Source organism: Rhinolophus hipposideros, assembly GCF_964194185.1.
Source record: "Rhinolophus hipposideros genome assembly, chromosome: 15".
NCBI classification, from domain to species: domain Eukaryota; kingdom Metazoa; phylum Chordata; class Mammalia; order Chiroptera; family Rhinolophidae; genus Rhinolophus; species Rhinolophus hipposideros.
Genome location: NC_138061.1, coordinates 28,382,380 through 28,398,497, shown reverse-complemented (window position 1 = coordinate 28,398,497; position 16,118 = coordinate 28,382,380). Strand labels below are relative to the sequence as shown.

At 43.7% G+C, this 16,118-nt stretch overlaps 1 protein-coding gene across 1 annotated transcript in view; it reads left to right on the top strand.

Annotated features, from left to right (window-relative positions):
• Nucleotides 1–16,118, top strand: part of PLCE1 (phospholipase C epsilon 1) — a 301,542-nt gene that overhangs the window by 206,749 nt on the left and 78,675 nt on the right. Inside the window, exon 5 of the mRNA XM_081075061.1 lies at nt 11,869–12,014. Within this exon, the coding sequence (XP_080931187.1) occupies nt 11,869–12,014 (146 nt within the window). The remainder of the gene's footprint in view (nt 1–11,868; nt 12,015–16,118) is intronic.

Sequence of the window (16,118 nt, the reverse complement as noted above, 5' to 3'; positions counted from 1 at the left end):
ATTCTGTTTTTCATCAGATTTATTCCCTAGCAAGTTTCATTCAGGAAAGCGCACCCCTATACAATGTACTGCACAGACAGCAGATTTAATTATGTTTTTCTTTTTTTTTTTTTAATTAATTTTATTGGGGTGACAATTGTTAGTAAATTTACATAGATTTCAGGTGTACAATTCTGTATTACGTCGTCTATAAATCCCATTGTGTGTTCACCACCCAGAGTCAGTTCTCCTTCCATCACCATATATTTGATCCCCTTTACCCTCATCACCCACCCCCCACCCCCTTACCCTCTGGTAACCACTAAATTAATTATCTTTTTCTTAATGATATCTTACATCTACCAGTGTCCAACAGGGCCAGGAGGTATCTTATCTTGGTGGGATGCCATTATCCTTTGCTACTTCACACAGATTTGTCTTCAGAGGAACACGTGACAATAAATGCAAACCATTTTATTCCCTCCTATTCTCTCCTTCCTGCTTGATCAACATCGGTTTAGTTGTTAGTCTCCTGTTACCTGCTCCCCGTCTGCATTGCAATCAGCAAGCATTTGTCATTGGACCCTACAAGTGACATAGTGGTTTCCTGGGCTCACTTTGACTTTGCTGTGACAGGCTTCCACCTGCCCTTGGGCCCAGGGTTATTCACAGCATGCCTCAGAAACTCCTGGACCTGCTCAGTGGCCCTGGAAGACAACCTTCACTCTTCCCCTGTCCCAAGCAGTATGGCCGCTGCCAGTGACTTCCCCATCCGGGGGACTTCCATAACCAGGGAGGTCATTTCCTGTCCATCAGTCAGGACAACTCAGAATGGGCCCTGTTCATTCCAGAGCAGATGAGAAGGCCGCCACTACCTTCCCTCTCTGATGCCCAATAATCTCAGGGAAAATGGAATCTTCCAGTCATGGGTCAAATCACCAATAGGTCTTTTGTGTCATGGCTCTGTTATCCTTTCCCAGCACTGGCCTCTTGAGCCTCTCGGGTGAAGGGCAAGCTGACAGGTGATTACAGGACGGGACTATCAGCCTCAGTTTTCCCACTGCAGCCCCTGGATGCCCTGGGCACTCAGGTGCCCGGATCCTCTTCTGAGAATGGCGACACCAACAGGGAGTTGGCTGCAGTGGCTGCTGTGTTCTATGCATGATTCAAAACCAGAAGCTAGTAAGCACTTATCGTTCGTGCTGGACCCTGTGCTGGGAAACAGGTGCATAAAACAATGCCTGCCTTCAAGGAGCTTGAACTCCAGTGTCAAGGGCCAGAGGGAAAGTAGTCACAGTACAGTGGTAGTTATGTAAGCGCAGAAGACTAATTAACCATGTGAGGATACTCGGTGGATGTGACATCTGGGCTACTTGGCAGCCATTGAATGTGGGAATGGAAGGTGAGGGAAAGTGAAGGACTGGGGCCAGGGTGGGCTGACGGAGCCTTTGGGACCACCGGGTGGAAATGTCGTAATTCCTGGATATACAGGACAAGTGATAGCTATTCAGAGACAGCAGAGAAGTGGATAAAACCACTTCTCTTTACTTAAGTGAAGTAAATTATTTAGGGAGAAGAGGTAGCATAAGAAGGACCCAAGAAAGGCCAAGGACAGAGGCCCAAGAAATGCTAGCATTCAAGAACTGACTCATGCCAGCAGAGGACAATATTATGAGGGTGGGCTCTGGGACTGGGCTGCCTGGGTTGGGATCCCACCTCCATAGCTTGCTAGCTGTGTGACCCTGAACAAGTAACTAAACTTCTCTGTGCTTCCATTTCATCTATAAAATGGAGTGATAATGACATACACCTAATTGAGTTTTGTAAGATTAAATGAATACATGTCAAGTACTTAAAGCCGATTTAAGTGGACTCGATGAGAGCAGTTGATAGCATTATTATTTCACTGATGTCAGAAAAGGACAAACACAGCCTATAACAGAATCAGCCTCTCAGTGCCCACTGGCACTGCCCAGTTGAGATCGTCAGTGAGAAGAAGTAAAGGAGAGCCCCCGTGGGAGCCAGATCACAGCTGGGACAGGAAGGAAGCAGTCGTGCTGGGCGCTGCAGAAGCCGCCATTTCTTGGGAGGACAGGGGCGGTGTTTGCCATGCTTTCACATGCCCAGGGGCCAGAGCAGTGTCCAGTGGGGTGTGAGCTCCTTGAGGGTGGGTGCTCAGTAAAGATTTGCTCAATGAGCATATATCTGCTGCAGGTCCTACACCTTAGCTGGAGTGAAGAGGCTGCAGAGACCAGAGAAAGTGTGTGGGCTACTGCAGTGGAGGCAGCAGCTTGGGAAGCAGGTTTTTGGGGAGCATCTCCTGACTCTCTTGAGCCTGGGACACCTGTCTCCGTGGGTGAGCTGCAGGGATGGACTGTTTCCCAGGCCTTCTTCCACACGCTTCTTCCACTCCCAGACTCTTTAACTCAGGAGGACCCCATCCCATTCTTTGTGTCATACAAAACTTGGAACTGTAGACAGGTGACAGAACAGGAGCGTTGTACCTACAGCACATTCTCTGTCACTCCTCAGAATGCTAACATTCTGTTCTTAAAGGGGATGTGACAGCTCCTCAGATCTTCGAGCTGCGCTCCCAATAGCCTTTGCTCAGTAAAGCATTTCTTTGTTCAGTAGATCAGGCTAAAATCTATAACGAATTCACTATTTGGTCTAATGCTCATAAGAGAAAATGGAAAGTAGTAAAGCATGGTAGTTTAAAACCACAGGTTTCTTTTTTGTTTTTTTTGTTTTTGGTTTTCAAAGCATTTCCTATTTATTCAATAATATGTTTCTAAATTTTTTAAAGAAGTCATTATACGAGATTCCTTCTTTGTGGGAAAGAAGTTATTATGGTCAATTTATCTGTGGATCACTTTCCAAGTTCGATGTGCAAAGATTCATTAAGTTTTATCAAAATTCTTACCTATGGTCAAATTCTCAAGTTTTTATTTATTTTTTTTAAATTTATTTATTTTTTTATAGTTTTATTTTATTTTATTTTATTTTTACATCCCTCACACCGTGAACCCCCCTCCCCCCATCCACCACCACCCCGACCTCACACCGAGCCATCACATTATACACATAAAATTATAGTTTTTGATTTGGCTCATTCCTAGTTTATAGGTTGTACGACCTTGGGCCAGCACAGCCACTCTGAACCTCCTTATCTGTAAATGGGTACAGTATTTACAGGTGTGTAAGGTGGACAGGATTACATGGAGTAAGCAGTGTCACTCTCACCAGTACATGCCCAATACATAGAAGCTGTTCTTATTGTCAGTATTATTATTAAAATCATGCAAAAAGGAAATGAAATTGATTTATAAATGACCCTGCTATAATAGGATCAGGATAGCTTGGAGCTAACAACTCACATCAAGACTTTTTATGTAAACTGCTAACCATGGGTTTTAATCGCATTGTTAAAAGGGGATGAAATGTTAATAACAAAGACCCTATTCTAGGACTGCCAATAAGTTATTTTTACAAAAGGGGAGCATATACATGAAATGAGGCTTACTCTTGAACAGCATTTAATAATTGGCTTCAGAATAAATGATCCATTCAATTGAGTATGGTGAAGAGAGAAGATAGCACATCCTGCATAGGTATTGGCAATCCTCCAGAGTTCATTTAACTAGAAATACTAGCATGTGCATGTCTTAGTCAAAATATTTCCCCTAGTTGATTTTAAAACAGTAAATAGCCATAAAAAAGAATGATATCTTGCCATTTGTGACAATATAGATGGACCTTGAGGGCATGCTACTAAGTGAAATAAGTTAGAGAAAGACAAATGTATGATCTCACTTATATGTGGAATTTAAAAACAGCAAGAACAACAACAAAAACCCAAGCTCATAGATACAGAGAACAGATTGGTGGTTGCCAGAAGGATGAGGAGGGGGGAATACAAACTTCTAGTTATAAAATGAATTAGTCGTGGGAAGGTAATGTACAGCATGGTGACTGTATACTGCATATTTGAAAATTGCTGAGAAAATAGATCTTAAAAGTCCTCATCGCAAGAAAAAAAGTTGTAACTATGTAAGGTGATGGATGTTAACTAGACGTATTGTAGTGATCATTTTGCAATATATACAAATATAGAAGCATTATGTTGTTTACCTGAAACAATGTTATATGTCAATTATACCTCAATTTTTAAAAAGTATAGTGGTGTCACAAAGAGTGGAACAGCAAAATCTTTTAAAGCTTTTAATAAATTTAACCTTTATACAAAAAGGCAGATTAAAGTAAGTCATGTGGAACTGAGGACTTATCAAAACTTCTAGAGTTCACATCCTGAGAACATTTACATGTAACTTATGACACTAACAGTTGGTTAAGTGGAACCAAAATAAAGAAAAATTATTTTTTAAAAAATCAGTAAATAATTCTAGTGAATTTAGAACCTAATTTCTGAGTAGTTAGAGAAATTTTAGTTGAAGAAGTGGAGAATAAACAACTGTCTTTAGCAAACTATGGGAAAGACAATGTGCAAATACTAGAAAGATGGCCAGAATAATATGGTCTCTATCCTTAAGGAGTTGACAATTTAGTAAAGGTGGCCATACATACAAGTGACTTCATCGCAAGGCAGAACATGCTATCTCATTTTCCTATACTTGCTCCAATCCCTCTTGACCCCATAGTACCCAGCAAATTCACAGGTATGCAATCGCTGTTTGTGGAAAGAACAAGTATTACAGAGATATAAATAATTTGCTTTGGGAGGGCAACCAGAATCGAGAAGTGGTGGAAAGACCGAACTTCCAAAGATGGTAGCATATAAATGGGTAAAGTTGGCCTTGAACTTACCCAATCATAATAATTATGTACTTGCTTGTGTTATCTTCCCCCATGAGGCTCCAAGCTCCTCAAGGGCGGATACCATGTCTGTCCCGTTTACTAGTGTCCAGCATGGGGCAGTTATATAGTAGATACTCAATAAGTATTCCTCAGGTGAAAGAGGATCACCAGATATATTTGTCAAGGCTTTGGTTTTGATTTTTGTTTTTTGGATTTTTGCAATGCAACTCAACCATGCTCAGACAAAATAAGGGAATTTTTTGGTATGTATATGGAATCTTCACAGGGCTTCAGGTATGGCTGGATTTAGGAATCTGACCCATGTCCTCAGAAATTTATCTTCATCTTTCTTTTGGGTTGACTTCATTCTCAGGCCAGCTCTCCTGATATCATGGCAAAGATAGCTATTGGTAGCTCCAGGACCATTTCTTTACAGTTTATGATTCCGACGAAAGATTCTGTCTCTTTTCCTGAAGTTTCAGAAAAAGGCTCAAGGAGGGCGCTGGTTGGCCTGGCTTGGGTCATATACCCGTCTCTGAACAAATCCCTGCGAAGGCAGGGGTGAAGCCACCCCAGGTAATCTGTATAGATTAAAATCGAGAAAGGTAAGTCGACCAAGAGATGTTGGACAGCCAAAGCAAAACAAATAAGCAAACAAAATCCCCTATGTATTCACAACACAAGGAACTAGACTGAGTAATACCATAGCGATAGGAGTAGGTGGAGAAGAGAAAATGACACAAAATATAGCAGGATTGGATTGTCAGACAGAGGAGAGGTAGGCAACACTGCAAGTTAGTGCTGGAGAGGTAAATGCAGATCAGGTAGCGCCAGGCGTGAAGACCAAAGAAAGAGGTTTAGAGTTTGTTCTGTGGACAATTATGATACAATTTGAGGGGAACTGGCAGAGTATAATCCAAGAGGTGTTTAGAGCTTCTATAGAAGCTGCCTTCGGTGTCGCCCTTTTCCCCTCTCTGTCTGTCCTAAACAAAGAGTGATGGGTGGAACCATGCCAAACTGGACAAAGAGTTCAAGAGGTTCTTCTGTACCCGCGTCATGTCAAGGAAGATGCCTGGGCAAGTGTATGTTGCTAGCCACATGTCCTGAGTCCTGAGACCCCAGCGTGGGTCAGTCATGGCTTCTGCCATTAAGGAGCTTACAGTTGGGGGAGCTGGTCCAGGACGGGGTACCAGAAACATACCTATATACACATACATATAAATACTTATACACACGTATATATTTGTATGGGACGGGTGATTTAAATAGGAAAAAAAGGGAGGTTATTTTATTCCCAATGAAGACTCAGGGAAGCCTCCAGAGAAGAAGAAACGTGTGAGTTACCCTTCCGTTAGCAAAGGCTCGTCCTCAGGGCACAAACCCTCTCAGGGCCGTCACAGGTTCCTCCTGGTCCAGCCTTGGGCTGCTTCCTTCCTTGTAGTTAGGAAGTGGGACTTAAAGGTTCCTTTCTTCTGGATTTCCATGTTTTGTTTCCTAGAATTCAGCTTCTCTACAACTCAGGTGGCAACAGTAGTAGCAGCACGAACAGCAGTAATCATGTATTGAGTTAACTACACACTAAGCATCACGTTGAGAGCTTTACATACAATCTTCAGTTTCACCTCACAATAACCATCCTGGTTGGGATCGAGGCAGGGGATTGAGGCTGACAGGTTAGGTGCTTGCCTCAGGGACCTGCACAAGGAAACAGTGGAACTGGGAGTGGAATGCAGGTCCACTCACCTCCAGTGCCCGTGTTCTCACTGCCATGCGATACCGCCTCCCCGGGCTTCTCCTTCCTAGTTCCAAACAGGTTACGGCCCTGCCTCCGGTACAGTTACAGAGATGGAGATGTACAGTGTTACACAGAAATGATTCCTGAGCTCTGACTTAAGACTCAAGGGTGCACACAGGCATGCAGAACCCCTGACAGTTCTCCACCTCAGTACGCATAATAACCGCCAGGGAGTTCTCTGAAAATGCAGACTCATGGGCCCTGCTCTTAGAGACTCTGGTTTCCAAGTGTGGGTGACAACTTGGAATCTTCATTTGAACAGACACCTGCCACCCCCAGCAGAGATTCTGATGCAGTGCCCCACATTTGGAAGAGTGTTGCCTAGGCAAATGTGTGCGTGTGTGAGGCCAGGGCAGGTGGGGGGGGGGGGTGTCTGTCAGTCTGGCCTGCATGTGCAGGGATTGTTTCAGCAAAGCTCGATGGAAGGTAGGTGTGTGTGTGTGTGTGTGTGTGTGTGTGGCATGCGTGTGTGTGTGTGAAATGCGCATAAACGACTTGAGAGTAACTTTGTCTAGACTTTCATGTCTTCTTTAGAGTCTACCATTTGAGCCCAGCCTTTGCAGTTAAGGTAACCAGATACCCATTACAAAAGATCATCTTTCTATGAAAACTTCTGCTTTGTGTTTTCAAAAAAACTTTTTGGCAGAAAGTCATTTGTCTCCTTTTTCTGGACCTGGGAACAGCAGTAGGAAGTGTTCAGGCCTTTTCCCAAATATAATCCGTGACCACTGGGAGGCTGAGAATCCTCTCTGCCCTCGGCCTCCTGGGACTCCGGGTGGCCTGCCTATCAGTCAGGGGCACCAGGCGTCCCCACACTGGAGATGTGGGAAAGATGGTCTCTGTCCTTGAGGACTTAAGGTCTGGAAAGGGACACAGAACAGGCCCATGTGAAAGAGTCAGGCACACAAATATAACAAAAATAAACCAGATGGAAATCCACACAGTGGTGAGAAACCAAGTGCAGATGTAACTTTGGACTACAGGTCCAACGTTCAGTCAGAGAGAAACAGGAAGTTGAATGTGAAGTGCTAGGTCATCAGAAAAGCCTTCCTAGAAGAGGTCACATCCACTTATTTGTCGACTCTCATTAAACAGCTCCACAGTGGGCAGTGCTTCTGGTGAGCATGGCAGACCTGATGTCTGCCTTTTGGGGGACACAGTGCTGGCTGTGCAGGGAGCTGGGCATCAAGGAGACATGGTGGCACCACGTCATGCATAGCACATGGACCCAGCCCAGGTGGGAAGTCAGAGCAGGCCTCCTCAGGAACGTGATACTTTCGTCAAAAACAAAACCCCAGGATGAAGCACAAAGAACAAAGTATAAAGGAAGCCCCAGCCTGTGGCCTTTCTATCCTAGCTCTGTGCCTGTGTGTGTATACCTCAGGCCTCACGTTCAAACTCCACAAACACACACACACACACACACACACACACACATATCCTCGGACAGCCTTCAGGCCTAGAGTTATGACCTACCCTGAGGAGGACGGATCCAGGGACAAGGCCCTTGCAGGCCCAGAAGTGGGCTTGGGCTGTTTGGACAGGACGTTCAGATGCTCTGGATCGACAGGGGCGAATAACCTGAAAGTTGGTGCACAGCCAGTGGGCAGATATGTTCCCTCTGCCCCACAGGCTTCTCATTCTATTGAGAGGGGCACAGCTGGAGGAGCCGGTGTGGGCCTTCTAACGTGGGGGGCTCGTGGCAGGGATCCTGACTGCAGGCTCTGGGGACATTTCTGCCTCCAGGATAAGTAGGTGTTTGTTAGCCAAATCAGCAGGGTGTGGGTGTGGGTGTGGGGTGCTTCTCATAGAAGCAACAACCAGTACAAGATCCCTGAGGTAGGGAAAAGCCTTGGTCACCTCCCTAAAAGGGTTAGGGAGCCAGGACATGGGGGAGAGCCAACGTGAGACTGGAGAACGGATAGGGGGACTGCTGGGCCAAGGTAAGGATTCGGCTTTACAAAGGACGTGGTGGTCCAGGGGAAGGTCATTTTGAATGGAACAAGAACATTCCTTCCAAACTGAGCTGTGTGATGTCAATAAGGTATTTGATGTGAGAAGAGAGCGCAAGCTGTTCAGCTTGGCAAGGCCTAAGAGCACTGAGGAAGACAAGAGAAGGAAGAAGATAAACATCTGGAGAGGAGCAGCAGTGGAGGGGTTGTAGGCATGTAGCAAGGGGTCAGGGTCGTCAGAGTCAGCACGGAACCACTGGGAGGACTTGTGCAGAATCGGGCGGGGGCGGGGGACAGACCATTGAAATAAGGAGGAATAACCTGCCACCTTTAACTTCTTCTATTCTAGGGACACTCTCTATGCTTGAGTCGTGGTTCTTCATATGTCCACGAGTTTTGTATTTTTCTGTGTGATTTATGTCCTGGAAATCTTTCTGGATTGGCAACACATCACATTTTCCACTTAGTAAACGTGACCACCGTTTATGCTTTGGGCAACATTTTGCAGTCGTCTCCATAGTCTTTATTTCCTTTTTGTGTCATTTGTTTTTCATAAGTAATGATGACATTCTCAATTAATGCCTTGTGAAGTTATGAATACATTAGGCCGCAATAAGACTTGTCCCTGAAATCTGTAAGCAGATGCTGGGGGTGGAGGGAGGGTGTTTATGATAACAGTGCTTACATAATCTCAACAACCAGGCCCTAGGGACTCACGGTCGATGATGGAACAGTTGGTTTAAATTAGGTTTCCATGTGAAATACGGTATCGCTATTTTTTTTCCTAGCATTGTGGGAAAGTATATGGAAAATGATTTGACTGATAGGAAATAAATCTGGATATGAGATCAGGATTGAGTCACAAGCCACGTGGTGGTCTGCGCCTGCTCTGTGAAGCAGGCTTCTCCAGGAGAAAATGAGTTAACCCTTTGAGGCCACTGGTCTAAGAAGTCACTGTGTGTTACCAGCAAAGCTGGAAAGAGCCATGACTTTCCAGAGACACTGATTTGCCATCACTTTTAACAATAACAACAAAAGAGCTAAAGCCACAGAATGATACAGCCAGAGATCTCAAAAACTCATGCATTGGGTGTCTTTGAAGAACCATTTCAACTTTCCCGGATTTCATTTTTATGTGTAAGGACAAGGGTTTGAATTTTTAGATCAAAAGAGTCAATGATTTTAGGATTCTAAGTGCTTGCTGGTGATTTCCCACAGCAGGATAGGGCTGATCAAAAGCCAGTCACACTAAAGGAAGAATTGGACAGAAGCGCCACCGACACTCAGTGTCTATTGGCAAAAAAATTTCTTGCTCCAGAGAGCCAGGGTTTCACGAAGGTAACTGTTAACTGGTTAACGGTCTTTCATCACCGAAGAGACAAGGCCTGGAGACCGTGAGCAAGGGCTTGCTTATAGCTGCAGGAGAGGGTGGGCTCCACAAATCCCAGAAGGATCTTGTGTGCTCCAAGCAGTCCCAGGAGATCGGAGCAAATGGTCCCCAAGAGGCTCTGATTTCCTTGCAGGATGATGTGGACCAGGGCTCGTCCTGGGGTCTGATTCCAGATCTGTTCTCCTGGTGTTGTACGAGGTCCCAGAGAAGTCCCAGGCAAGCAAAGAGCAGAGGTGCGCGCTCGGAGCCCTGTGGGCTAGTGGTCCACCACGTTTTTGCTTCAGCCGACTTCAGAAGGGAAGAGGCAGACTGTGGCTGCAGTACTCCTGACTGGTACCTGAGCAGAACCGTGTTTCATCACCGAAACAGCCCATTGCTCCTGTTTTCCCTGTTTGTTCCTGTGTACGGAGAAGAAAGGGGTGTTCAGCCTCAGTCTTTTTTCATTTCTTTAACCATTTTTTGGTCCTTTTCTTGGTATCTTTTTTTATTCCAGCTATCCACCAATATTTAGCTTTTAGAGAGAAGGACCTAACCAATGCCAAGTTGAAAGAAACTGTCACCCTTCATCAGATGAAGGAACACTGGACTGGGAGTTCTAGTTTTGACAGCAACAAGAATTGTGACCTCAGAAAGTCACTGCTCCCATGAGCCATAGATTCCTGATCTGGAAAATGGGGTTGGACTGCCCTCCGTGGTTGCTGCCAGCACTAAATGCCATGCATTCCTGTCGTTTTACGGCAGTATGCTATGGACGTTGAAATCTTTGATCCTGCAGTCGTCATGGGTCACCGTGAACTCTGTATTCACTCAGGCCCCGCTCTCACTCCGGCCAGGGAAGTGAGTTGCTCCCCAAGTTTCAGTGCTGTTGCTGAACCAAGTGCAGCAAATGGGCCGTGTGCAGTTAAGACCTGCTTTGATTTGTTAACCACTGAGCTTATCACCACAGACATTAGCCAGGATGGAGAAAGTAACTTAAGTGAACATGAGTGTCTAAGCTCCAAAGTATAGGGAGCAGCAAAATAATCTTTGAGATTACGTAGAGGTTTTTGAGGCTGCAAATCATTACCGGGAGTCTTCATACTGGATTATTATTAAGTATGATACTTCAGTCTATGTAGTGGAAAAAGCAAGTCACATTAGAATAAATTGAAGCCCAGAGCTGGAGGACACAAAAGCACATGTATACACATTAGGCGTTTAGTGAGTGGTTAATAGTGCCACCTCTAGGGCACATACCTACGTTCACATTCTGGCTTTGCCATCTCTTGGTTGGGGACCTTGTGCAGGTCTGTTAGGCCCTTTGTCCCTCAGTTTTCTCCTCCATAAAATGAGGATAATGATAGTCCCTTACTATCATTGGGATTGTTATGAGAGATACATGAGTTAACATATGTAAAGTGCTTAGAGCAGTTCCTGGCACATGCTAAGTACTGTATAAGTATTTGTTCTTCTCTATGGTTTTTGTCATTTGAGGAGGATAATCAATAATGCGTTTGCAAAAGAGAGTTCAAAAATGTGTATTTTTTATTTGACCTGAATTTTATTATTTGATAAGTGTCTCATTTATGAGCTAAGTGCGCTGATTGCATTTAATCTTACTGTCTATCAGTCAAAATATATTTACATCAACATCATCTTTAGGCTTTATTTTTCGTAGTCTCATGGAATGTTACAGATCAAGAGGGATTTTATGAATTACCTTTCGGCCGGCCTCCTTATTTTAAAGATGAAAATGAACACAGAGAGATTAAGCAACTTTCCCAGAATCCCATAGCAAAGCCATGATGGAGCTAGTGTCACCTTCGTCTCTCGTCTGGGTCCTTCATTTCCTAATACTAAACTGATCTTTTAAAAAGAAAACCAGTTTGCTTGTGAAAAAATATGTATCAGGCTTCCAGGACATAGTTTCAGTGAATGCCTCTCTCTGCATTTTCCAGGTGAGCTCCTGGGTGACGTGGCTGATTCTCACGGCGGGCTCCATGGAGGAGAAGCGGGAAGTCTTCTCGTACTTGGTGCATGTGGCCAAATGCTGCTGGAACATGGGAAACTACAACACTGTCATGGAGTTCTTGGCCGGCCTCAGGTATGTGCCGTGGGAATACGGTTATCTGGGCACAGTTTCCCTGACCAATGGAATGGCACCTTTACCCAAACCAGGCAATTGTTTAGGAGAAGTTAAGTTATTCACCCAAGGTCACCTGGGATGTGAATGCAGGTAGCCTTGATTTCAGAGCCCATGCCCTTAACCTCTATGATATCCTGCTCTTATGCCTTCTTCATCAAGCTAATAATTAGATCACCGTTCTGTCAATAAAGTCTCCTGCCATATTCCCTTTCAGCCTCAGGTACCTGGCATAAAGTAACTGCCCTCACTCTTGTGGGAGGCAGTGTGGTATGAGGAAGTACGTGAGTTGTGGAGTCAGAATAATGGAAGCAAATCCTAGCTCCCCCATGCAATAGCTGTGTAATCTGGGCAAGTTACTTGACCTCATTGAACCTCAGTTTCTTCATCTGTAAAATGGGGTAATAATAAAAAGCACCTACTCTTTACATAGGATTTGGTGAGATAATATGAAGTGTTTAGCAGGTGTGTCTGGCATATAGGAAGGTTCCATAAAGAGAACTGTTATTGTTGTCTGAGATTCACCTTCCCGATGAGGGGCCTCACTATAAATAGATCTTGCTTCATAACATTATTGGGATTCTTCTTTGATTCCCCAGGTCCCTACATAGGGATTCAGGGTTGGGAGAGGAGAATTACTCAGATTTGGAAATTTTTTTGTCCTCTTGAACTTTCTTAACTAAGAATAAACTCAAATGATCATGTCATTGGCATTTCAAATGGTTATACAAATGTATATCCCGATGATTTGGTTCTCTTTGTGATAGATTTTCTATTAAAAAGAAAAAAAAAGCCTGTATTACTTTTTAAAAAAAGAATGATTATGACAAAATAGTTCTATTTCACTGATGCTTATCTTTCCCTGCTGACTAGCAAGTTGGTGGTGGCTGTGGGCTGGGACCTCGCCTTCTCTCTTCTGGACATCACTGTCCTCACAACATGGCAGCTGGCTCCCTCCAGAGTCAATGATCCAAGAAAGCAAGGCAGAAGCTGCAGTGCCTTTTATGTCCTAGCCTCAGCAGTCACACACTGTCACTTCTGTCGTATTGTACTGATCGCATAAGACCAGCACTGTTTCATTGTGGGGGGGACTACCCTGCACCCGGAAGTGTGTATCACTGGAGGTCATTTTGGAGGCTGGCAGCCACAAACCATCTATTTGAGATTCTCTTCATACAAGAATGGCCTCAGCATGACCCATAGAGGCCTTGGGTGAATGTGATTTTCAGACCCAACTTAGTTGGAAATCAAAATCCAAAAAGGCCGTATTAGAGCCAGGTGGTTCTCTCTTAAAGGAATAACCTCAAACCAAGCTAAACCTCACTACTAATTCCTGTGTTTTGTCTTACACCCCAGACCAACTGCCACATCTTTTCATACTCTTATATTTGGCTTAAAACTAAACTGATTTTTACAAAAAAAAAACAATGAGTAAAAGTACCAGGTTTAGTAACTCTCGCTAGAAAAATATATACAGGAGATAAGTTGCTAGATATTCTTCTAATAGAATGATTATGGAGGCAGAGCTCATGATGTACTTTCAGGCTTGAAAATATTTAGATTATAAGTAATTTAACTACATCAAGATAACTAAAGGTGGTTTTTTAAAGCAATTAGATAGAAAAGGGGAGTAACCTTATTGTTAAATGACTGGTTTTCTGTAGACATTGTACGTTCTGCTTCCTCAAAATCAATTCTCAGCTGTTTTAAGGAGACAATTAGAACTATGAAGATTTACTATAATGATATTTACTTAATCGTGGTGTCAATTTAAAATAACCCAAATGAACAATAATAGAAAAATAAAGGATATAACATGATACATCCACACAATGGAATATTATTTGGCCGTCAAAAATGTTGTTTATGAAAAATTTTTAATATCATTGGGAAATATGTAACACAAAATGCATAAAAATTATCTGGGAACAAATCTGTCTATACTTAACCTCAGCAATATTTATGCAACAAAATTTATAAAATATTTATACCAGATAGACACAAATAGAATAAATACTGGAAGGAAATATATCTAATGTTGTCAGTGGATAGTAGAGCTATGGATGGATATTCTGTCTTTTTGGTATTTTCCAAGTTTTCTATAATGAGGAGCTAGTGCCTTTATAATCATAAAAAAAATAAAAGTTTTAAAATAGTGCCAATTCTCAATCTAACAAAAAATCATTGATCTTTGCTGAGGTTTGTCATTTGGCCCCAAATGTATCATGACTATTCCATTACTCATGGAAAGAAGAATGATTAAATAATGAGAACCATGTCTCATTCATTTATTTACTTTGTTTATTTATACCTCCTTTTCATGACCAAAAAAAAAAAAGGATTCTCACCAGCTTTTAAGAAACCAGTGGTAGGGCGAGCTGGGCTTTAGTGAGGTGAAATCAGGAAACAATTTTATTTTTCTGACTTCACTGTGTTTCAAATCTGCCTAAGTGGCCCTCCCTCCCTTGGCTCTGGATTATACCTTGGGAGAGCCTGTAGCTTTCCTAGTTACTTGTGTGGTTAATAAGCTGACTCATTCTCCTACACTCATGAGCATGAATGAATCTCAGAAACATATGGCTGTGCAGAAAAAGCAGGTTGCCCAAGAGTAGCTGCAATGTGACACCACTTATATAGCATTTACAAACACACAAGCAATTCTACAAACTGCTTAGTGATATATACACATGTTGGGAGAGTATAAAGCATTATAAGGGAACACAATCATTAACGTCACACCTACAGTCCCCTTTGGCAAAGGAGGGAGGTGTATGTATGTGCTCATGGAGAAATCCACTGGGGCCTCAACCATATTACTATTGTTTTATATGTCTTGAATATCTTATACGTTACATAATGATTTTTTTAATCCAGTCTGATATAAAACAAAGTTGCAACCCCTCATTCAATTTAAAGCTGCAACCTTTCCCACATTCCGGAAGCCAGCCAGTCTCAGAAACCTGCAATGGGGTGGGAAGATAGGGTTTATCTTTTCTCTCCTTCTCCCTCGACCTCAGGGTTCTTGCGGAAAAAGTGAGCAGGAGAAGAACGTGGAAAGGAGGAGGGGTGGAGGGGGCAACAGTCTTACCTGACTGGGACCGTTGTAATATGGCCTAGATGCTCCCACGGAGAGCCATGTGGGGAGCTTCTGAGGTTTCTTCCTAGTTACTCCTCGTAGTTTCCTTCATCCCCTGACCTACTTACCTCCCACTACACCATTATCTGGCAAGAGGCAATGCCCTCAGTCCCGAGGATCCAGCTCTGGAGGTCCTGCCCTCCTAGACTCTTTCCACTAGAGTCACCTCATTTGGCAGGCAGGCCTTTCAAGATAGCTCAGTTCCAACTGCTTGTCACAGCGTCCACGCCTTACTCACTGGAAACACTTAGTGCTTTGCCCTCCCAGACTCTGCAAATGCAACACGCATCCGCTGGAAACTTCCATCACACTGCCATCGGGCAGCTCCAGGCAGCCTCTCATCTTTAGACTTTCCCAGGCAAGAATCACACACCAATCTATGTGATCAACAAACTACCTGGGACACAGGCCCACCTCTCCATGGAGTCCCCTTCAAGCTCCCTGTGCTTGGCGTGATTGCCTCCTTCTCACGTACAGTGCTCTGACAACTCTCCAACGAAATGCTCCTGGCCTCGCTGCTTAGATCCAGTTGTTCTGCGTGGGTTGGTGGAGGGTGAGATGCCACTGAGAGCAGAGCAGTCTGCGTGCCCCTGGTGACGACCTGGCACCTCTCTATAGAAGGTGGGGTACAGTGTCACCTCTTGGTCTCAGCAGCAATTTCAAAATAGGAAAGTCCCATTTAATATCCTGTTATGCAAATAATACTTCAAGATAATGTCCCTTAAGATGGGCTGCTGGCTTAATGTGAAAGCTGGATTCAGTAAAAGCAATTCTACGAAAGAGACCAAAACAGGCTTCATGTGTATCACTAAGGGACTGGTCTGATCCAAGGATAACATTTAAAAAACCAAGAGGAGTAGATGGACCACGTTTTCTGCAGGCAACCCTCCATAAATATTTGTACAAACTATAGGTTTCCCTTGTGGCTC